This window comes from Scyliorhinus torazame, chromosome 4 (genome assembly GCF_047496885.1).
Source record: "Scyliorhinus torazame isolate Kashiwa2021f chromosome 4, sScyTor2.1, whole genome shotgun sequence".
Classification (NCBI taxonomy): domain Eukaryota; kingdom Metazoa; phylum Chordata; class Chondrichthyes; order Carcharhiniformes; family Scyliorhinidae; genus Scyliorhinus; species Scyliorhinus torazame.
In genome coordinates, this window is record NC_092710.1 from 292357921 (window position 1) to 292381781 (window position 23861).

Below are 23861 nucleotides of genomic sequence, written 5' to 3' on the forward strand. Positions count from 1 at the left end.
CGCAATACTCCAAATGCGGCCGTACCAGAGTTCTGTACAGCTGCAACATGACCTCCTGACTCCGGAACTCAATCCCTCTACCAATAAAGGCCAACACTCCATAGGCCTTCTTCACCACCCTATCAACCTGGGTGGCAACTTTCAGGGATCTATGTACATGGACACCTAGATCCCTAGATATGACATCAAGCTACATAGAGATACTAGGGCAGGTGACCCAAAGTTCAGCCAAAGTGATGTTTTGAGTACTGTCTTAGAGGAGGAGAGATAGAAAGGAGGATAGGTTTAGGAAAGGAATTTGAGGACTTAGTACCTAAATGCACAGCCACCAATGGTGGTGCAATTAAAAATCATGTATGCTCAAGAGGCCAAATTTAGAGGAATACATTTATCTCGGAGGGTTGTGGTACTAGAGGGCATTCCAAAGAAAAGAAAGAGTGAGGTCTTGATGTATTTGTGAACAAGGTTGAGAATTTTAAAATTGAGGTGTTGCTTAACCAGGAGCCAATATAGGTCAGCAAGCACTGGGATGTTGAGTGAACAGGACTTGCGATGAGTTAAGAGACAGGCAGCAGAGTTTCAGATACTCTCAAGTATCCAAAGGATAGTACAGCCAGGAGTGTGTTGGAATGGTCAAGTCCAAGGTTTAGAAAGGCATGGGAGGGTTCAGCAACAGCTGAGGCAGAAGCAGGCATTGCTACAGAGATGGAAATAGGCAGTCTTAACCATGTTGTGGATACATGGTCAGACATTCATCTCCGGATCAACACTGACCACACTTATAGGGAGAATGGTGGTGTAGCTGTAATGTCGCTGGACTAGTAATCCAGAGATCCAGACTAATGCTCTGAGTGCGTCGGTTCAAATTCCGCCACGGCATCTGCTGGAAGGGTCAGATTTGAATGTGGTTAATAAATCTGGAATGTAAAGCTAGTTTCAGTTATGGTGACCATGAAACTATCTTTGATTGTCATAAGATAATATAAATATCTTTTAGGGAAGGAAATCTGCCATCCTTACCTGGTCAGGACTACATGTGACTCCAGACACACAAGAATGTGGTTGACTCTTAAATGCCCTCTGAAATGGCCTAAGGAACCACTCAATTCAAGGGAAATCGAGGTTGGGCAGATGGGCAACAAATACTCTGGCCTTGTCAGCGACACCCACATCCGACGAAACAATAAGAAAAAAAACACTTGAAAGTAATTGATTCTCTGTGAAGTATTTTGGCCTGTAGAGAACACCAAAACACCTATATACATAGGTGCTTTCTTTCAATTCCAAGCTACCCAAGCGAAGAAGGATATACTCCATCTACCAAATTTTGTCCACACAGTTAATCTATCTGTATCCCTTTGCAAATTCTTTGTATCCTCCTCACAATTTACTTTGTTACCTATCCTTGTATCACCTGCAAATCTAGTTACAATACAGCCCCTTCATCCAAGTCATTAATATAGATCGTAAACAGTTGAGGCCCCAGCTCTGATTCCTGCACCAACCTGAAAATTATCCATTTATTCTGACTCTCCATTCCCTGGTAGTTAATCAATCTCTACCCAAGTTAATATATCACCCACAACACAATCAGCTCTTAGCTTATCTAGTAACTTTGTGTGTGATATCTAGTAACTTTGTGTGTGGTACCTTATCGAATGCCGATTGGAAATTCAAATAGGTGACATTTACTGGTATGTCTTTGTCTACCCTGCTTGTTAGAACCTCAAAGGAATCTGATAAATTTACTGATGCACTCGAGTCATTTCCTGTCACACTCTGGTTATCATTACCTGCGTCATTACCCTGCACTACTGCCTTGTCTGATAGCCATGGGCAGAGGAACAAATTGGGTGACCCAATGGATTAGCACAGAACAACAAAATGAAAATCTCATCTCCAATAGTTGTCACAATAATTCTGATTGGAATTTATCAATACAATCTCAATACTACATAATGTGTCAATAAGGCTCAATTGGAAGCACCTTCACCTTAGTCAAAAGGTTTTGGATTCAAGTCCCACTCCAGCACAAATATCAGGATAGATGCTCCATTACAGTATTGAGAGTCCTGCATTGTTGGGGTGCCACCTTTCAGATGAGATTTTAAACCAAAGCACTCCCTGCCTTGTCACGTGGATGTAAGATATCCCATGGCATTATTCTGAAGAATAGAAGGGGCGCTATCCCCCAGTATCCCTCAATCAAAATCACAAAAAACGGTTATCTGATCAGTAGCACATTGCTATCTGTGAGAATTTGCTGTCCACAAACTGGTAGTCATGTTTACTACATTAGAACAGCAACTACACTTCAAAAGTACTTCATTAGCTGCAAAGCATTTTGGTGCACCCAGTCATTTAGATGCCATGTACAGAATCTGAAAAATGTTCAAACTAGTGCAGTAATGGATGCTCCAAGAATGTATTAATAGCAAATTTAGATATAGGAGAGATTTGTTTTGGCTCATGTATTTGACATTGAAACTGCTTCATGCCAACACCAGGTGGCAAAAATGGAGGTGTCCTATCCTCCCTCAAGACTAGATATCAACTGTTATTTTAAAATAGAGGGCTGACTGCTTCTTTCAGGGCTGGATAGGAGGGGGAAACAGTCAACAGGAGACCAAAAGGGGGCAAAATAAAAGACATCACTATGTCACAAATACAGCACTTGTATATCATAAACTGCTCACAATATTAATATGAAAGAATACCAAAAGCAAAATTAGATATTTATTCTGAGTTATTAATAGAACATTTAAAAGTACCTGGAATGGGTATAAAGCATTATATGTAGGCTCCAATCAATGCGTAGATCACATAAATTGAACAGCACTTGCCCCATGTCAGGCAGCAGAGACAGGCAAACAACTATATTTTTTCCTCATACTTACATAATAAGGTTCTGCCTCTCTTTCAGTTATTTCATCCTGAGATAAAGTGAAACAGGTTGGTATTCTTCCAAACCAAACATCCCGTAATACGTCTCTGTCATCTGTCATGTTTCCAACACCTGATGTAGCACATATAGACTGATGTGTCTGTCAAAGCTTTGGGAGCAAAAACATAAAGCAATGAGCATACATTCAGCTGGCAAAACATTAGCAATGACCGTGTTCATTAATATTTCTCCATTCTTCCTCCAGGACAAACCTTTCACAATAGCATGACCGTACATAAGAATCTGAGTAAAGGGTGACAGTACACCCACATATTCCCCACAAGCACCCACCCACCACACTACATACCAATTATAGCATACAGCCACTTCTGAACATCTTTAACATTGTATAGGGGACTTTCCGTGATGTTATGTAGGGGGAAGACGTACACGAGATGGCTCCTGCTAGGGTACTGCTCTTTTAGTCTTTTTCGCTTCGTTTCAGGGGATATTTTTGTTTAAAACCCACTTGTTTAATGGGTTACAGTACCTGCACAGGTGAAATGGCTAGAAAACCCAGGAGAAAAAACCTGAAGGTAGAAGTTCGTCGATTGAGGCAGAGGCCTCTCGGGCTCATCAGTGGAAAAAATGGCAGAGACATCCTCTGTGACTCCGGCCACTCCACTAATGGCCGAGATGATTGCTCACACCTTGGCGGCAGAATTTGACAAACACTGGCGAGGACCTCCGCAAATTGATGGAGGCAGCCTTAGCTCCCATTTGTTTGGCGTTGGAGAGGACCAATGAAATGGTAAAGGCACATGGAGACACAATACAAGGCATGGAGGTGGCCCTTTCGAGACATAGTGACAAAGATGCAGAGATGTACTGATGGCCGGTGCAAATAAAGCACTGAAGGCCAAAGCGAATGACTGGAGAATCGTTCAAGGAGGCAAAATATCCAAAGTGTGGGGTTGCCAGAGGGGATGGCAGGCCCAATTCCCACAGTGTATTTTGGGAAGGTGTTTGTGAAGATGGTGGAGAAGGGCTGACTCACATCCCCCACCGAGCTGGACCAAGCCCACTGGACAGTTCAACTACGGCACGGTAGCACAGTGGTTAGCATTGTTTTTTCACAGCACCAGGGTCCCAGGATTGATTACCAGCTTGGGTCACTGTCTGTGTGGAGTCTGCAGATTCTCCCCGTGTCTGCGTGGGTTTGCAGGTGCAGCAGGAAATTAAGGCGGCAAATTGCTACAGGGATGGAGTTTAAAAACAGGGAGGTAATGTTGCAGTTGCATAGGATGCTGGTGAGGCCACACCTAGAGTACTGTGGACAGCTTTGGTCTCCTTACTTGAGAAAGGATGTACTGGCACTGGAGGGTGTGCAGCGGAGATTCACTGGTTGCTTCCGGAGTTGAGAGGATTGGCTTTTTAGGAGAGATTGAGTAGACTGGGACTATACTCATTTAGAAGACGGGGGGGAGGGGGGGGGATCTTAAAGAAACTTGTAAAATTATGAAGGGAATAGATAAGACAGAAGCAGGGCAGTTGTTTCCACTAGCGGGTGAAACTAGAACTGGGGGCATATCCTCAAAATAAGGGGGAGCAGATTTAGGACTGAGTTGAGGAGGAACTTTGTCATCCAAAGGGTTGTGAATCTGTGGAATTCTCTGCCCAGTGAAGCAGCTAAGGCTACCTTGTTGAATGTCTTTAAAGCAAAGATAGATAGATTTTTGAACAGTAATGGAATTAAGGGTTATGGTGAGCAGGCGGGTAAGTGGAGTTGAGTCCACAGAAAGATCAGCCATGATCTTTTGAATGGCAGAGCAGGCGCAAGGGGCTCGAGGGGCCAGATGGCCTACTCCTTCTCCTGTTCTTATGTTCGGAGAGGTTTGAGAACCTGTTCTTGGAGGGAAGTTTGCCAGCTTTAAGGACCTGCCGGAGAAATGTCAACTTCATGATTCCAATTTATTCAGATACTTACAGATTTACGTTTTTTCCACTTTCCCCTTGGCACCAAGCTCCTCCCTGCTGAAGAGGATGTCTTTGGCTGGGTCTGGTGGGGGGAGGGGGTGGGTTATTTTGTGCATATATGGCCAGATCCTTTCAGCAGTGGCAACTCTGTTGAATGAGGTAAAGGTGAAATGGGAGGGTGAATTGGCTCCTATTCTGGATGATGAGGTATGGAGCAAGGCGCTTCACAGGCTCAACACATCCTCTTGTGCTCGGTTTAGTCTAATCCAATTCAAGGTGGTACACAGGGCTCATCTGACCAGGGCAGGCTGAATGGATTCTTTTCTGGGGTGGAGGACAGTGTGGGCGGTGCTCTCGGGGGCCAGCTACCACACTCGTATGTTCTGGACTTGTCCCAAGTTAGTATGGTTTTGGGTTTCTGTCTTTAACACCACGCAGAGATATTTAATGTTGATCTACAGCCATGGCCACTGGTGGCCATTTCCAGGGTATTGGGGGTGATGGCGGATGTCCTCGTTAATAGCCGGGAGCCGAGTTCTGCTTGGATGGAGGTCTCCTACTCTGCCCAGTGCCGCGGCCTGGTTTGGTGACCTCATGTCTCAGTTGTTATGGGGTTTAGTTTAGTTTGGGGGGGTTTAAGTTAATTAGTGCTTTTGATTGTCGTGTTCTTTGTCATTGTAACTTAAATTAATTGTTTGATATTATTTTGTTTATAATGAAAATTTTTAATAAACATTTTTTTGAAAATATTTTGTATAGGGAGGTCTTGTGGTGTAGTGGGTAGCATCACCACCTCTGAGCCAGAACATCCAAGTTCAAATCCCACTCCAGGACTCGATAGCCAAGGAAGGTACATTCATAACACAGCCAAACAGGTTGAGTATAAACTTGTAAATCCTCCCAACATATACTAATTATAGTACCAAGTCTTACAACACCAGGTTAAAGTCCAACAGGTTTGTTTCAATGTCATTAGCTTTCAGAGCGCTGCTCCTTCCTCAGGTGAATGAAGAGGAAGGAGCAGCACTCTGAAAGTTAGTGACATCGAAATAAACCTGTTGGACTTTAACCTGGTGTTGTAAGACTTCGTACTGTGCTCACCCCAGTCCAACGCCGGCATCTCCACATCATACTAATTATAGGCATAAGAGCAGGAGAGATTCCAAGTCAACCAAGGCAGTTCAGAAAGAGGCCATTCAGTCCATTATGCTTATGTAATCTCTCTGCCATGCTCGTTCCCAATATCTTTTCCATTTGCAAGTACTTATATAATAATAACAATGATAACAATAATCGCTTATCATCACAAGTAGGCTTCAATTAAGTTACTGTTAAAAACCCCTAGTCGCCACATTCCCGCGCCTGTTCAGGGAGGGTAGTACGGGAATTGAACCCGCGCTGCTGCCTTGGTCTGTATTACAAGCCAGCTGTTTAGCCCACTGTGCTAAACCAGCCCCTATACATGCCTTTTGAACATTATTATGGCTTCTGATTCCATACTTTTCTGGTAATGCTCCAACATCCTTTACATTAAAAATAAATCTTCTAGCCTCTCTGGGTTTATATTGCGGAACATAAATAGAATGAATGACAAGTGAGATCAACCTTCTCCCTCACTTTAGACTGTGCAGGTTAAGTTTCTTTAAGCTTTGCCTCTATTCATCCTCAACACCTGGAATGGTCAGTATAACTCTGCACCTTTCCAAGTATATGGACATATTTTGTGGCTGGTATACATGCATAGAAACATAAAAAATAGAAGCAAAGGAATGACCACTCTGCCCTTCGAACCTGCTCCGTCATTCATTACGATCATGGCTGATCATCAAGTTCAATACCTGATCCTTCCTTCCCCCCATATCCCTTGATCCTTTTAGCCCCAAGAGTTGTATCTAATTCCTTCTTGAAATTACACAACATTTTGGACTCAACTACTCTCTGTGGTAGCAAATTCCACAGATTTACCACTCTCAGGATGAAGAAATTTCTCCTCATCTCAGTCCTAAAAGGTTTACGCCTTATCCTCAAACTATCACACCTAGTTCTGGACTCCGCCAACATTGGGAACATGCATTCTGCCTAATCCTGTTAGAATTTTGTAAGTTTCTACGAGATCCCCTCTCACTCTTCTAAACTCCAACTATATATAATCCTAACTGACTTAGTCTCTCCTCATAGGACAGTCCCGCCATCCCTGTTAAACCTTTGCTGTACTCCCTCCAGAGCAAGAACATCCTTCCTCAGGTAAAGACACAAAAACTGCACATAATACTCCAGGTATGGCATCACCAATGCCCTATATTGGTAGCTAAAACTGAACACTGTATTCGAAATGGGATTTCATCAATGTTACATCAGCCTTAGCATTTGAAGCTTTTACACTAATTTTTCCAGCACTATCAATTATGATGCATTTCTGACCTGCGTGAATATAAGAACATTTATACGAAGTAGAAAGCCATTCAGCCCTTTGACCCTGCTTTACTATTTGATAAGGTCATCGATTTGATTGTGGCCTCCACTTACCCCCAATTCCAAAACTGTTTTTTGAAAATCATTGTTTTCCTTTTTCATAACAACCTTAAAACGTACTGTGTTGTGATCGCTATCACTAAAGTGCTCCACCACTGCCACCTTGAACATCTGTCCAGTCTCATTCCCCAGAATTAGATCCAGCACCTTATTGGACCTTCTACATATTGATTGACATATAAAGCTCTCCTGAATACATTTCAAGAAATCCGCCCCATCTAAGCCCTTTACATTATGACCATTCCAATTAATGTTGGGGCAGTTGACACCACCTAATATAATGATCCTATTGTTATTCTTTTTACACACCTCAGTGAATTGTCTACATATCTGCTCCTTCATTGCCCCCCGACTGCATGGGGCCTATAATTCATTCCCAGCAATGTGACTGACCCCTTGTTATTCCTAAACTCTATCCACAAAGCCTCATTGGATGACCCTTCCAATTATCATCCCTCCTTCCTGCAGAAACTGACCGCTTAATTAATAACGTGCCACCACCCTGTAGCCACTTAAAATGGCCAACTCCCGATTTAAAATGGCTAACAGCAAAGGCTGATGGGAAAGTCAGCCAACAAGACAAAAACCAGCAGCTGCAGGTTGGCTGTGTATTTACCTCTGGAAAGGCCAGACAATATCGATATCAGCAACCATCAGCATAGCAAAACAACAGCCATATGCATACTAATGAGTAATCCACGGGAACAAGAAGCAACATTTAGACACACAAAGCAAAACCAGACTCTTCAGCGCCAGCAGGAGCCTACACAAAAGGAGGTGAACGACCACCTCAGGACCACCCATCGATCAGGGAACCGCTCCAGCATTGGAGAAAATCGAACCAAGCAATTGGGACAAAGTCCAATCACTTGGGACCAGGTACAGGGTCCGCCCCGAAAGGCGGGAAGCCCCTGGGGACTATAAGAATTGAGCCCCAAGTTCAAATCGCTCTCTTCTGCAGCTCTTCTCTTCCTCTCCACCACTTCGCGCTCTTCGTCCTGCCCGGGTCACCCAGCAACAATGAACCAACTTTGACCGTGACCAGTGCAGTGACTCCAGTGAAGATCGAACACCTAAGTCTTAATTCAACGCTCACTACGAGATAGGTGCTCCTAGCTACAAATCTGTACCAACTTCAAATCCCGCAGGCTCAGAACCCGAACAAAAGGCCATTTGTTCCCCTGACCTGGCGGGCCAGTCCAAAGTTAAGTATAGGCCTGTTAGTTGTAGAAGTAGCTTAGACGTAGAATTTGTGCATGAGTAGCGATTGCTGTGTATAATAAATGTGCTTTGATTTAAACCTTACTAATCGGTGTATTGGATTATTGATCATTACTCGGACTTGAACCTCGTGGCGGTATCATAAAGATACCTGGCGACTCAAGAGCAACGGTAATAAAACAGAGCAATTGAACGAAGGCAAAGTTAGCAACATTATTTGGCGACATCCTGACGGGACTTGATCTAGAAGAGGAAAACCACTCCGGGAGAACCCAGAATTTGAATTAGAGATCCAACTGGAAACAGAAAACCACAAGTGTTCAAGCAGTTCTGATCAATACAATAAATTCAGAAGTGCGTGTATGCATGCGTAACTAACAGGGCGATAAGATAAAACTGATAGATTCTTTGTTGCGACAAAACTGTCTAAAGTTTGTATATCGGAAAGTAGAGAAAGCCGTACCCGTATTTACAGCACCGCCTTAATACCCCTGTCCCAAATTTGAAGAGCAGCATTCGGATTAATACCCCTGTCCCAAATTCGAAGAGCAGCATTCGGATAGGAAAGATAGCAATGCAGGGCCTAATGAACCCAGAGGAATTTGCGGTCGCAGCGACCAGCAGCAGTAGAGTGGGACAATGTCCCATTTGGGAGGAAGCGATCAGGAAATATCTCAAAGGGAAACGATGGCCCCTTTGGGATGAATTCTGTGACAACGAGGAATCAGGTCCCGGGAGTATAGGACATACTTGGTGGGTGAACCTGAGCGAGATCCACAAAAAAAGCTTAGAGAAAGCTCGCAAGCCGATGGCAATTGTGTCCTGCTTGGCACAATTGCGAGGCACAGAGGAGGTAGTTAGGACGCTCCGGAAAGAAGTTGAGGGCATACATCGAATGAGTAACGTCGATGTAAGCGAGGTAGAAAAGGAGAATTTAGAATTGAGAAGGAAATTGGCAGCAAAAGTTGTAGAGGTGGAGGATGCCAAAAGGGCACACCAGTCTTGTCTGGCGCACTTAAGCAGCTTCCAGTCTCAATACAAAAAAGCCGACCAGGACACACAACGTGCAGTCCTGGTACGAGAAGAAACAGAAAAACAGGTAGAAGCACTACAGAAACAGTGTAGTGACCTCAAGGCATCATTAAGAGCACTCCATGCTGCCACCACAGAACAAAGACAAAGCACGTTAGATCATACAAAGTGCCGGAAGCAGATTGCAGAGTTGCAATCGCTGCTTTCAGTTCAGAAAGGTTTCCAGGAAACCTTTGGAGACAAATTAGATCAGGACGACGGCCCTGATTGGGAAGAATTGAATGAAACAGCGCAGAGATATGTTCAGGGAACATGTGCGCAGGGAAAGCCACAAAAAAGGAAAGCGCCCCAACCCCCCACACAGCAGATAGTTCAAGCTCCAATGAACCCAGTAACCACCCACCGCACAGCCACATCAGACGATGCGGAATTTCTGTACTCCACCCCCTTAACAGTAACCCAATTACGGGACGCGTGCGATAAGATCACACCGTTCCTCCCCACCTCAGACCCCCGCCATTTCTTTGTCACAGTCAAACATCAGGCGACCATGTACGGCCTGGATGAGCGAGAGCATGTAAGGCTCACAGTTTTAAGTTTAGACCCCACAGTAGCAACAAGTCCCGAGACCATGCTCAAGCAGGGACTCAATTCCCAATTCTTTATGGTTTTGGACGTCAGAACAAATTTGCCTTCACCTTTAAAGCACAGCAGTACACGTGGACATGCCTGCCACAAGGCTTCCACAACTCCCCCTCCATTTTCCACCGACAGCTGGCAAATGGTTTAGCCAAATTCTCTCGCCCCTAATGTCTTGTTCAGTACGTAGACGACCTGCTACTGCTGACAGACACCAAGGAAGAGCACATAGAGCTTCTGTCCAAACTCCTGGAACTCTTCCACTCAATTGGTTGTAAAGTCAACCCCAAAAAGGCCCAGATTTTGGAGGAAAAGGTGATATATTTGGGTACAATTATCACACATGGTAAACGTGAGATCGAGCATAAAAGGATTGACTCGATTGCTAAATTGCCCCTTCCCCAGAACGTTTCAGCCCTCCGGTCGTTTTTAGGACTGGTTGGCTACTGCCGAAACCACGTTGACGGTTTCTCCAGCAGGCAGCAACCCTCTCTGACCTCCTAAAGAAAGGAGCCCCCTGGGAATGGCTACCGCAGCATACGGATGCTGTGGACTCTTTAAAACAGGCACTCATAGCAGCCCCCGCACTACAAGTTCCAGACCCGCTTTCCCCTTACGCCATAGAGGTAGCGACCACAGACCACACCCTTTCAGCCGTGCTCCCCCAGGTACGGCACGACCAGTTAAGACCTGTAGCTTACGCCTCCAGACCTTTAGATGCTGTGGAGCAGGGATTTTCAGCCTGCAAGAGGCACCTGCTCGGAATATTTTGGGCAGTGCAGTATTTTTCATATATTACCGGACTGAACCCCATCACAATTCTCTCACCGAGCACACCCCCATCCAACTTTTATTGGACGGACGACTCAAGGACGGTACAGTTAGTCAGATTAAAGCAGCTAGATGGACCCTTCTCTTGCAGGGACGCAACATCACTGTTAAAAGGACCAAAACGCACACCTTTGTAGCCGACAACTTACAGTACCCCGGAACCCCCCATGAATGTGAGATTATCTCTCCACACCACAACACAGGCCCCTTTATCGCTAAACCCCCCCCCCCCCAGAAAGATAGGTAGTTCAACCCAGAGCCCCCAGCACACGTGTGAGCCCATAAAGATCTATGTGGATGGATCTTCCACAGTCTTGGATGGGAAGCGCATAACAGGTTGCGGTGTATATGTTGAGGACGCGCAGGGACGCAGCTTTGAGGAAATATCATTGAAACTTCCAGGCCACTTAGGTGCGCAGGCAGCAGAGCTTGCGGCCGTCGCGGATATAGTGGAACAACCAGATTCCTTCCCCAGCCCAGCAGACATATACTTGGACAGCCTCTATGTCTGCAACAGCCTCACGGAATTTCTGTCCCTGTGGAAAGCAAGAGGATTTGTTTCCGCAGACGGAAAACCCCTCCCCTCAGTCCCATTGCTCCGTCACATTTTAGAGCGAGCACAGACAGGACTTTTGGGATAGTCAAGGTTCGCAGTCACCATTGCTCCTCCCACCCTGGAAATGTGAAAGCCGACGCACTGGCTAAAGCAGGTTCCAGGCATGGATATTGTTGGACACACCCCGAAGGCGCACCAGTGAGTGCAGTTCAGGTCTCACAGACAAAGATCGAGGATCTAGTGCAGGCCCAGAAGCAGGACAGCAATCTCAGGGAGATTGTAAAAGGAAAATATCCAGCTCCCTATGAGAGGTTCAAAAATGCACTGACCACACATGACGGTGTGGTTAAAAGACACCCTTTATGTGGTTCCTGAACAGGACAGGAATCAACTGATTTGTTTGTTTCATGACGGTCATGGACATCAGGGAATCGATCCCACTACAGCCCATCTCAAGCAGCTTTGATGGTGGCCGAATTTAAAGGAAGATGTAAACCATTACATCGAGAATTGTCTGATCTGTGCCCAGAATAATCCAGACAGATATGCCAAAAAGACTCAACTCAGCCACACCCGACCCGTTAATGGCCTCGGGACTAACCTCCAGATCGATTTTATAGGACCATTGCCCCCTTGCAGGAACGGCTATAAATATGTACTTGTGGTAATTGACACATTTACGAAATGGGTGGAAGCATTCCCAGCCCGCACAAACTCTGCAAAAACCACAGCCAAGATTTTGACCCACCACATCTTTATAAGATGGGGACTCCCCGCAGCATTGAATCAGACCAAGGTTCCCATTTTACAGGACGTGTCATGCAGAACGTCCTCACGATATTTGGCATCACCCAAAAATTCCACATCGCATACCACCCACAGTCGAGTGGTATCGTGGAGCGCATGAATCGGACCCGAAAATCCACCCTCAGAAAAATGGTCCAGCAGAACAACACCACTTGGGACTCAGTCCTCCCTTTTGTGCTGATGTATTTGCGTAATACAATTTCTACTTCCACAGGTTACACCCCACACACTCTCACGACCAGACGCCCCATGAAAGGCACAGAATATTTATTAGGTTTAGACTTGACCAGCCCCGAGGTGACGGTCCTCACACACGAGAAAGCATTACAGCAATTAGTTGAAAATGTTAAAACGGCTCAGCTAGCAGCCGCAGTAAAATTGGGCACCAGAAAGAAACAGAGCAAGGCTTGTTTCGACAAGATAGTGCAAGGGACTGAGTACAGTATAGGACAGCAAGTTATGCTCTCTGTATATAACCCCAGCACATTCCTGTCAACAAAATACTCGGGTCCGTACTCCATTGCGGACAAGGTAAGCCCTTCCGTATATAAAATAAAGTATCCCAACGGTAAGACTGCGTGGTTCCATATCAACCAGCTGAAGGCATATGGAACACAGTCTAACCACGCACACCATGTCATGCTCGACGCAGCACACCACGCCCCGCCCACAGCCAACGTAACCCTACAATCCCCCAACACGTCCAGCCCAGCCACGGACTCGACCTCGACTCCACCCCCGAAATATACACTCCACCCCGGAACGCCCACAAACTGCAGCAGCAGAGACAGCAACTGTGACTCGGACGACAGCCACAGCACGCCTCCCTGCTACCCCCATGCAACAAGACCCACACCCAGTGATTCCGACTACGATCCGAGTGATCCCTTCATGGTCCCTTTCCTAAATAAACCCCACCACCGACCAACACTGATGACCCCGATTTCATCCCCACACAGTTGGACACCCACTATTGGCACCACGATAACTTGTTCTGACTCGTCCGCAACGACAAGAGCGATCCCACCTCACACCATGCAGCCCTTTCAGCCCTGATACACTCAAGAGTTTGGCACCCGGGAAAAGATGACGACCTTGGGTCTGACTCCCAAACCGAGAACCCCTTTGCGACACTGTTCGCAACCGAGAACTGAGGTGTCCAGATGATGTTTTAAAGGGATGTTAACGGGATGTTTCCCGTAACAGCCTTCCCGAACAGGTGCCGGAATGTGGCGACTAGGGGCTTTTCAAAGTAACTTCATTTGAAGCCTACTTGTGACAATAAGTGATTTTCATTTCATTTTTTTCATAAAAGGAAACGCTTGGGAGAAGTGGTATCCTTTCTGATGGAACCTGCCTCATGTTTTATGTTGTTTGTAAGTTTGTTAAATGGTGTTTGTCAGACAGGAAATTTTTTCACGGTTCCACGCCTTTTCAGCAGAAACCTCTGAGGACTTACCCACAGAGACTCACTATTGCTAGACACTAGTTCAGAGGAACTAGTTTGTCTGCAGACTTGTTACGGTACCTGACCCCCGTTCTTAACTGCCCTTCTGGTTCGAAGGAAAGAACCACTACGGCAGCCCCACCACGATGACTACATTTCTTGCCCGTTCTTGTCGGTTGCTCAGGCAGTGGAGAATCGGCTTGGAGCCCGCCCTGCCTGGGAACCCCCCCTCTGGTCAACTACGCTCGGGTCGGGGAGACACGGCATTGGTAGCCGTCCTACCCGGGGACTCCATCCAACTCTTACCCGTCGCGGCCCATACGCACCTCATTTTGGCAATTTTAGTTAAAAAAGTTGTTTTGTTTTGTTTCAGGTAACCCTTAGTTTGCCAACCACATGCTATTTACATCCTGAAACATTTGGATGGTAAATTGCACAGTCTGCGAGACGGCTCACACTGGTTCACTATTTGGAAGTGTGTTTTGTCCTAAAATTCGGTTTTTGAAAAAAAAAAATGAGAGAGTCACACATAGTGACCAATTATAAAGGGAGTAATTGGGACTAAAGGACAGACAGACTATCGTACGAGATGTTAAACCAAGATAGTTACAGACACTATGCTTATTTCCACAGAACTCCAGAAGCTCCAGGACCGGAGAAGAAAAGAAAATGAAAGAGAAGAGGACTTCCTTCCCATGGATCATCACCATAATAATGGACATTTGGTTGCGAGTGAACGCGAACCCGATGACTTCAAGCCCCCCCAGCCGTTAATGTTTCACTTCCCCGCAGTATCCAGAGCCCAGTCACCAGCGACACCACATCATCTTGGTGTGCCAGGTTTATAACCTGGTACTTTCTGTCACATGTAATAGAAACCTCACTAGTATTGGCGATACTCTGCTGCATCGTGCACACTATGCGTCTAAGGAAATGGAGGAAAGCCTACCGCGCTCAAACCCCGGTATATAGGATCAGATCCCCTATTTTTGGATACGACCAGACCCCCGCGATCTATAATAAAGAGCATTCCCTTGGGTTTTATTGTAAATAAAGAAATGTAAAGAACTATTCATGAGCAAATTGTACGATCCTGAGCTTGACTGCCAAGCCAGGAAAAATATGTATAAACTGCTATGATTTTGTTTGTATGGTTGAGGAAGGTAGAATGATGAAATGTTTAAGTGAGTGTAGTGTATTAAGAATAGTTAGAGGTTCCCAGTTTATTGTTTTGTAATGCATGTGCCTGTTTGACATAGCGCCCTTTGAACTGACAGTTAAACTTTTTTGCATTGTGATCCTTCACGCTTCACGTTAGGATCACAAGGAGGGAATGTAGCCACTTAAAATGGCCAACTCCCGATTTAAAATGGCGAACGGCAAAGGCTGATGGGAAAGTCAGCCAACAAGACAAAAACCAGCAGCTGCAGGTTGGCTGTGTATTTACCTCTGGAAAGGCCAGACATTATCGATACCAGCAACCATCAGCATAACAAAACAACAGCCATATGCATACTAATGAGCAATCCCCGGGAACAAGAAGCAACATTTAGACACACAAAGCAAAACCAGACTCTTCAGCGCCAGCAGGAGCCTACACAAAAGGAGGTGAACGAGCACCTCAAGACCGCCCATCGATCAGGGAACCGCTCCAGCATTGGAGAAAATCGAACCAAGCAATTGGGACAAAGTCCAATCACTTGGGACCAGGTACAGGGTCCGCCCCGAAAGGCGGGAAGCCCCTGGGGACTATAAGAATTGAGCCCCAAGTTCAAATCGCCCTTTTCAGCAGCTCTTCTCTTCCTCTCCACCACTTCGCGCTCTTCGTCCTGCCCGGGTCACCCAGCAACAATGAACCAACATTGACCGTGACCGGTGCAGTGACTCCAGTGAAGATCGAACTCGTAAGTCTTAATTCAACGCTCGCTACGAGATAGGCGCTCCTAGCTACCAATCTGTACCAACTTCGAATCCCGCAGACTCAAAACACGAACGAAAGGCCATTTGTTTCCCTGACCTGGTGGGCCAGTTCCAAGTCAAGTATAGGCCTGTTAGTTGTAGAAGTAGCTTAGACGTAGAATTTGTGCACGAGTAGCGATTACGGTGTATAATAAATGTGCTTTGATTTAAACCTTACTAATCGGTATATTGGATTATTGACCATTGCATACATAGAATTACATAGAATTTACAGTGCAGAAGGAGGCCATTCGGCCCATTGAGTCTGCATCGGCTCTTGGAAAGAACACCCTACCCAAGGTCAACACCTCCACCCTATCCCCATAACCCAGTAACCCCACCCAACACTAAGGGCAATTTTGGACACTAAGGGCAATTTATCATGGCCAATCCACCTAACCTGCACATCTTTGGACTGTAGGAGGAAACCGGAGCACCCGGAGGAAACCCACGCATACACAGGGAGGATGTGTAGACTCCACACAGACAGTGACCCAAGCCGGAATCGAACCTGGGACCCTGGCGCTGTGAAGCAATTGTGCTGTCCACAATGCTACCGTGCTGCCCTATACTCGGACTTGAACCTCGTGGCGGTATCATAAAGATACCTGGCGATTCAAGAGCAAAGGTAATAAAGCAGAGCAATTGAACTAAGGCAAAGTTAGCAACAACCCCCACTTTTACACCCTCCCCGTTGTGCCTGAAAACCCTATATCCTTGAATGTTGAGTTGCCAGTCTTGCCCCTCGCTCAACCACGTTGTCATAGTAACAATATCATAATTCCACATCAATCCATGCACGTAACGCATCAGTCTTATCTATAATGCTCCTCGCATTAAAATAGAGGCCATCACCTTATTTCCTAGGAACACAACAGCTGAACTCCCTGTGTCTTGGTTCCTTTACTATAGTATGCTGTGTCCCTATTGTACCAACGCTCTGTGCCCCTGCCCCTGCCGAACTAGATTAAACTCCTCCCAACAGCACTAGCAATCCCACCCACAAGGGTGTTTGTCCCATTCTGGTTCAGTTACAGACCTTCTCACTTCTACATGTCCCACCTTCCCCAGAAACAGTCCCACTGATCCTGGAATCTAAAACCCTCCCTCGTGTACCAACTCTTGAGCGACCCCTTCATCTGCCCTATTCTATTTCTGTATTCAATATTTCTAATGTTTACCAATACAAATATAAATCCATTGAAACTACCTTTGTTTTTCCAACAAAGGCTCCTTTACTGTTTCCAGGGGAGTCAGTGGTACAATAACAATAATCTTTATTAGTATCACAAGTAGGCTTATATTAACACTGCAATCAAGTCTCCACACTCCTGTTCGGGTGCACTGAGGGAGAATTCGGAATGTCTAGTTCACTTGTGGGAGGAAACCAGAGGAAATCCACACTCACATAGGGAGAACGTGCAGACTCCACACACCCAGTGACAGGAATCGAACCCGGGTCCCTGGCGCTGTGAAGCAACAGTGCTAACTAACCACTGTGCTACCATATTGTCACTGGACTAGAAATCCACAGATCCAGGGTAATGCTCTGGAGACCAGGGTTCAAATCCCTACATGACAGATGGTGAAATTTGAATCCAATAAATGTCTGGAATTAAAAGTTTAATGATGACCATGAAACTATTGTTGTAAAAACCCATCTGATTCATGAATGTCCCTCAGGCAAGGAAATCTGTCGTCCTTACCTGGTCTGGCCTACATGTGACTCCAGATACATAGCAATGTGGTTGACTCTCAAATGCTCAAACAAGAGGCACCTAGGGATGGGCAATAAATGCTGGCCCAGTCAGTGATGCCTATAGCCCGTGAATGAATAAAAAAAAGATTATGATGTCATTAATTTTTTTTTTTTTAATTTAGAGTACCCAATTATTTTTTTCCCCCAATTAAGGGGCAATTTAGCGTCGCCAATTCACTTACCCTGCACATCTTTTTGGGTTGTGGGAGTGAGACCCAAGCAGACACGGGGAGAATGTGCAAACTCCACACGGACAGTGACCCGGGGCCGGGATCGAACCTGGGTCCTCGGCGCCGTTGATACAGCAGTGTGAACCACTGCGCCGCCCTATAATGTCATTAATTAATCCTGTTTCATTGTACATTACCACATCTAGAATAGCCTGTTTTCTAGTTGGCTGAAGAACATTAGGCCTTTAGAATCAAGGTAATCCCTCTCTCTATTATAGAGCCACCTCACCACCTTTCCCCAGCTTCCTGTCCTTCCAAAATGTCAAGTACCCTTGGTCACCTTGCACCCATGGCTCTGCAATGGTGTTAAGATCATACATATTTACTTCTATTTCATCTGATAATTCATTGGTTTTCTTGTGAATGCTATCTGCATTCGGATATGGAGCCTTCAGTTAAGCTTTTTTTCTATTTTTGAAACTTCTGGCCTTATCTGCTGGCACACAAGTTTGTACGCACTGTCCCTTCCTGTCAAGCTGATTATCAGTTCCCTTATCTATACTATGCTTTTTTGCCTTACACCCCCCCCTTTAAATGATGACATCTTCCCTCACTTGATCCTTGTCTTTACTATTTAAAGTCCATTCTATGACTCACCGGAACACTGGTCCCAACACAGTTCACCCCAACGGTACAGTTCCCACTTTCCCGAGTATCAGTGCCAGTGTCCCATGAATCAAAATGCATTTTTCCCAGACCAATCTTTGAGCCATGCATATCTCTAATCGTATTTACCCACCCTATGCCATTTTGTTCTTGGGTCAGGTAGTAATCCAAATATTATCTTTGAGATTCTGCTCCCTAATTGATCCCCATACTCCCTGTGCAGAACCGCTTTCCTACTCTATGTCTTTGATTCAGGGATCCTGGACCATGACAACTGGATCCTCCCACTAAAAGTGCTTCTCCAGCCCTGAGCAGCTGCCTTGAACCCTGACACCTGGCAGGGAACATATCCTTCCAGGCCCTTGAACTTGGCTAGAGAACTGTGTCTAGACATAAGACTATAAGGGTACAATGTTTCCTAGTACCACCACATTCCTTTTTACTCCCCTTTCTTGAATGGCTCCCTCTTCCAGTGCCATGGTCAGTTCACAATCCAATTATGCACAAAAGCTGTAAACATCTCAAACCTGTTGGGACAGTTGCAGGCACAAAGGCTCCTCCACCTCTACATTCTTGATCCCCTTACCTGCCTCACTCAGTCACACCCTCCTGTCTCTGAACACTGAGCAAATCAGATTACACGATCCTAAGGGGTTGATCACCTCCTGGAACAAGCTGTCCAAGTAACTTCCCCCTCTCTGATGCAACATTTCACATTTTCTATTTCAAATGTATCAGCTCAATTCTTATCAGAATATAAGAAATAGGGAGTATGCCATTCGAACCGGCTCTGCTTTTCAATATGGTCATGGCTGATCTTCTACCTCAACTCCACCTCCCAGACTGTCCTGATAACCTTTGATTCTCTTATTGTCCAAAAATCCATCAATTTCTGTCTTACTTTCTCATCGCAGCCCTAAATAGCTGACCCCTTCAAGACCCCCAGGCGAGGAAATACATCCTCACAGCATCTATTCTATCAACTCCTTTGCGAATATTGTAACATTGAATAAGACCTTGGTTTTTAGGTGTACAGATCACCAAAAGCCTGTCCTGGTCCCCTCATGCTAACACTATAGTTAAGAAAGCCCACCAACGACTCTACTTTCTCAGAAGGCTAAGGAAATTTGGCATGTCAGCTACGACCCTCACCAACTTCTACAGATGCACCATAGAAAGCACTCTTTCTGGTTGTATCACAGCTTGGTATGGAGCCCACTCTGCCCAAGATCACAGGAAACTACAAAAGGTCGTGAATGTAGCCCAGTCCATCACGCAAACCAGCCTCCCATCCACTGACTCTATCTATAATTCCCACTGCCTCAGAAAGGCAGCCAGCATAAGTAAGGACCCCATGCACCCCGGACATACTCTCTTCCACCTTCTCCAGTCAGGAAAAAGATACCAAAGTTTGAGGTCACGTACCGACCGACTCAAGAACAGCTTCTTCCCCACTGCCATCAGACTTTTGGATGGACCTACCTCGTATTAAGTTGATCTTTTCTCTACACCTTGCTATAACTGTAACATTATATTCTGCAGTCTCTCCTTCCTTCCCCATGTACGGTATGCAGTGTTTGTACAGCATGCAAGAAACAATTCATTGTATACCAATACATGTGACAATAATAAATCAAATCAAGATCACTTTGCAGTCTTCTAAATTTCAGTCTACTCAATCTCTCCTCCTAAGACAATCCTCTCATACCATGAAAGCCATGCAGACACGGGGAGAACGTGCAAACTCCACACAGAGACTCGGGGCCAGGATCGAACCATGCACCACCATGCCGCCCCATTTAATCACAGATGAAGCATTTCAAATTGCAGGATTAAAATGTCTAGTTATGACATTTTCAAGGGGGTCAAATTCTCAAAATGCATTTCTGATTTAGACCAATGTATTGGCAGAGGGGGTGTGTCACTTTCAGAACAAATATACATCAAGAATGGGGGCAGTTCATCTCAGTTGGCTAGTCAGTTGGTTCATGATGCAATGCTGAGCGAAGCCAGTACCATGGGTTCAATTCCCATCCTGGTTGAGGCTATTCATGAAGGCCCCAGCTTTCTCAACCTTGCTACTTGCCTGAGGTGTGGTGATCCTCATGCTAAATCACCACAGTCAGCTCTCCCCCTCAGAGGGGAAAACAGCCTATGGTCATCAATGACAATGGTGACTTTAGGTCATGATTACAATATTTAACTTCTGATCAGAGTAAGCACTTTTCCTTATCCCTTGGCCTCGCTATGTTGATGTGGAGATGCCGGCGTTGGACTGGGGTGAGTACAGTAAGAATCTTACAACACCAGGTTAAAGTCCAACAGGTTTTTTTCAGTGTCACTAGCTTTTGGAGCACTGCTCCTTCCTCAGGTGAATGAAGAGAAACATATATATACACAGATTCGAAGATGCCAGACAATACTTGGAATGCGAGCATTAGCAGATGATTAAATCTTTACAGATCCAGAGATGGGGTAACCCCAGGTTAAAGAGGTGTGAATTGTGTCAAGTCAGGACAGTTGGTAGGATTTCGCAGGCCAGATGGATGGTAGCTATGTTGATATACAGGAACTCTGCCAAATATAAAGTCACCGAGAAAGAGTTGCAAAATTCCCACGAACAGTTCAGGGCTTTTGGCAGCAAGCCTTCGGCAAATGTGTGTTTCACAATTTGGGGAGAGGAGGGGACACAATCCTCTGATATTGGAAGGAAACCGATTAGTTCCAAACAAAATAACAGCTGGAGTACAAAGTCAGGCACTGAAATGGTCACTGTGTAACCTGTCAATTAAAGATGGCATTAAAAAGAAATCGCTATTTAAACTTCAGACCTTTTCACGCGCAGCCGATTCCGTCCCACATCCACAGCCCACCCCGGCCACGCGCACGAGGTTCCCACCAGCCACGCGCCCGTGGCCCCGCCGCCACCTCTGGTCGCGCGCGCGTCCAAGGCCCCGCCCCCTCCCCCGCTGCGCCCGCCGAGGCCCCGCCCCCAGCTCAGGTCGCACACGTCCAAGGCCCCGCCCCCTCACTCGCTGCTCCCGCCGTGGCCCCGCCCCCAGCTCTGGTCGCGCGCGCCTAAGGCCCCGCCCCCTCCCCCCGCCAAGGCACCGCCCTCTCCCCAACCGCGTTCAGTTACGGCGAAGGGACGGAAGCGGCCGCTGCAGGCTCCCCATCATCCCCAATCCCTATAGACAGGCCAAGGCCCGCGCCCTTCCATCTTGATCGTCCTTCGGAGCCGCTACCACCTCCCGCACTGATATATCGCTCACCTCCGTCTCCCTGACTCTTGAAATCCCAGCTGCGAGTCCGCGGCTTCTTCACAAACTCAAACCCAACGCGACGCCACCGCGCGCATCATCACGGCACCGGCACGTGACCCCCGACACGGACCTTCCTCCCGTCAGTGCCTGCGGCAGGATGGGTGTGGACGGTGCTGGCCGGGCGCCACAGCGCTACCTGCTGCACTGGAGGACCAGCACGCCAGATATGAAAGCTCCAATCAGACTGCAGCTCTGCAGCCATTCACAGCTTGGGATGGATCCTCCCTTTGGCTTTTGAACCATGAAAACTTTTCTTACCTAACTCACTCCTACCCTATCACAGACCTTCCCTCTTGTTCTTCCTCCCACCCCATCACTTGCTCAAAACCGTTCTGATCAAAGATCCTCAACCTGAAATGATGGGTGCAATTCTCCAGGGCCGCCAGCCCCAGCCAGCATTCGCGGTCGTCTATTTAGTCAGATGAGAGGGCCAAATCTGGATTTTCACCACGCGTCAAACCTGTTGCCTGTCTCCCACCCCGCTGCGGCTGGCCCAATCAGATTCTCTCCCAGAGCAGATGATTACAGATGATATACATGCATTTAAATATAATTACCGGGTTTGAGGCTGGATGCCAAAGAGAAAATGCTGGAAAATCTCAGCAGGTCTGGCAGCATCTGTAGGGAGAGAAAAGAGCTAACGTTTCGAGTCCAGATGACCCTTTGTCAAAGCCCAAAGAGTTTGTCAAAGGATTTGAGGCTGGATGCTCTGGCCTCCCTGCCCCCCCCCCCCCCCCCCCAGCTGAAAGCCACACAGGTGCCAATCTCTACTGGTATTCCGTGGACTCCCAAGGAGGGGTGGGCAAGGGCGTGAGTACCTTCTGTACACATATCCAGGGTGTCCATCAGGGGGATTGGGTGTCAGGGGATGTTCGGGCTGAGCTGGAAGGGCTCAGGTCAGGGGTCTTTCCCGGGATGTGGGTTGTGTGGCAGTTCTTCCCTCTGTAGATTTGAAGATCATTAAGCTGTCTTTCAGCAAGTCACATTGTACTTAATAGTCTTCCCTGTGATGTTGCAGAACATTTTGATGTCTCTCCTAGCATGTCCAATTCAAAGATCAGTCAGATGAAGATGAAAGTCTTCTCTCTGACGTGTTGGAAATCTTTGAAGTTTTTTTTAAGTCAATATGATTCCTCTTTAACTTTTGCAATCCTCTGGGCAGGCTGAGAAGCCTAAAAGCTTTGAACTGCATTATTTACATTCAATTTCATGGTCCATTACTTTTAAAAACACGCCTCTTTATTGACAGGTCCAGGCTATTTCAAAGGAGAGTTGGCATTTTAGCTCTTCCTGATCCATTAACTCTGAAATGCTTCTCCTCTGAAAAAGTTCCGCCAGACCGCCCGGGCCCTCAATCTGACCTACAATAAAGAGAAATGCGTTTTCTACACAATCCGACTAGCCATCCTCGGCTACGTCATGGCAAACGGGGTCCTAGGCCCAGAGCCCGACCGCATGCACCCACTACAGGAACTTCCCCTTCCCCATAGCCTCAAGGCACTCAAACGGTGAGTCCCCAGATATGCGGACAAAGCCCGACCACTCATTAAGAACACGGTTTTTCCCCTGACGGCTGAGGCCCGGTCGGCCTTCAATCGTATCAAGGCCGCCATGCACGCGTTGGATGAAACCATCCCCTTCCAGGTAGAAAGCAATGCATCAGACGTCGCCCTGGCTGCTACCCTCAACCAGGCAGGCAGGCCAGTAGCCTTTTTCACCCAAACCCTCACCGCCTCGGAAATCTGGCACTCTGCAGTCGAGAAGGAGGCACAAGCCATTGTGGAGGCCGTGCGGCACTGGAGGCACTAGCTAGCTGGTAGGAGGTTCGTCCTCGTCACCGACCAACGGTCAGTAGCCTTCATGCTTGATAACGCACAAAGGGGCAAAATAAAAAATGATAAAATTTTGAGGTGGAGGATCGAACTCTCCACCTATCCGTACGATATTACATATCGTCCGGGGAAGCTCAATGAGTCCCCAGATGCCCTGTCCCGTGGCACGTGCGCCAACGCGCAGAATGACCGTCTACGGGCCATCCACAGTGACCTCTGTCACCCG

At 46.6% G+C, this 23861-nt stretch overlaps 1 protein-coding gene across 4 annotated transcripts in view; it reads right to left on the reverse strand.

Moving 5' to 3' along the window:
- atg5 (ATG5 autophagy related 5 homolog (S. cerevisiae)) overlaps positions 1–21887 on the reverse strand; it is a 330107-nt gene extending 308220 nt beyond the window's left edge. For 3 of the 4 annotated variants that reach the window (XM_072499912.1, XM_072499914.1, XM_072499916.1), the window contains exons 1-2: positions 21753–21887; positions 2898–3053 (exon numbers count right to left, since the gene is read on the reverse strand). In XM_072499912.1, coding sequence (XP_072356013.1) covers positions 2898–3005 — 108 coding nt within the window. In that variant the 5' untranslated portion in view covers positions 3006–3053; positions 21753–21887. Of the gene's footprint in view, positions 1–2897; positions 3054–21311; positions 21341–21752 lie in introns of those variants that run through there. The other variant, XM_072499913.1, reaches the window with a different exon arrangement.
- Between the last annotated feature and the right edge of the window lie 1974 nt (positions 21888–23861).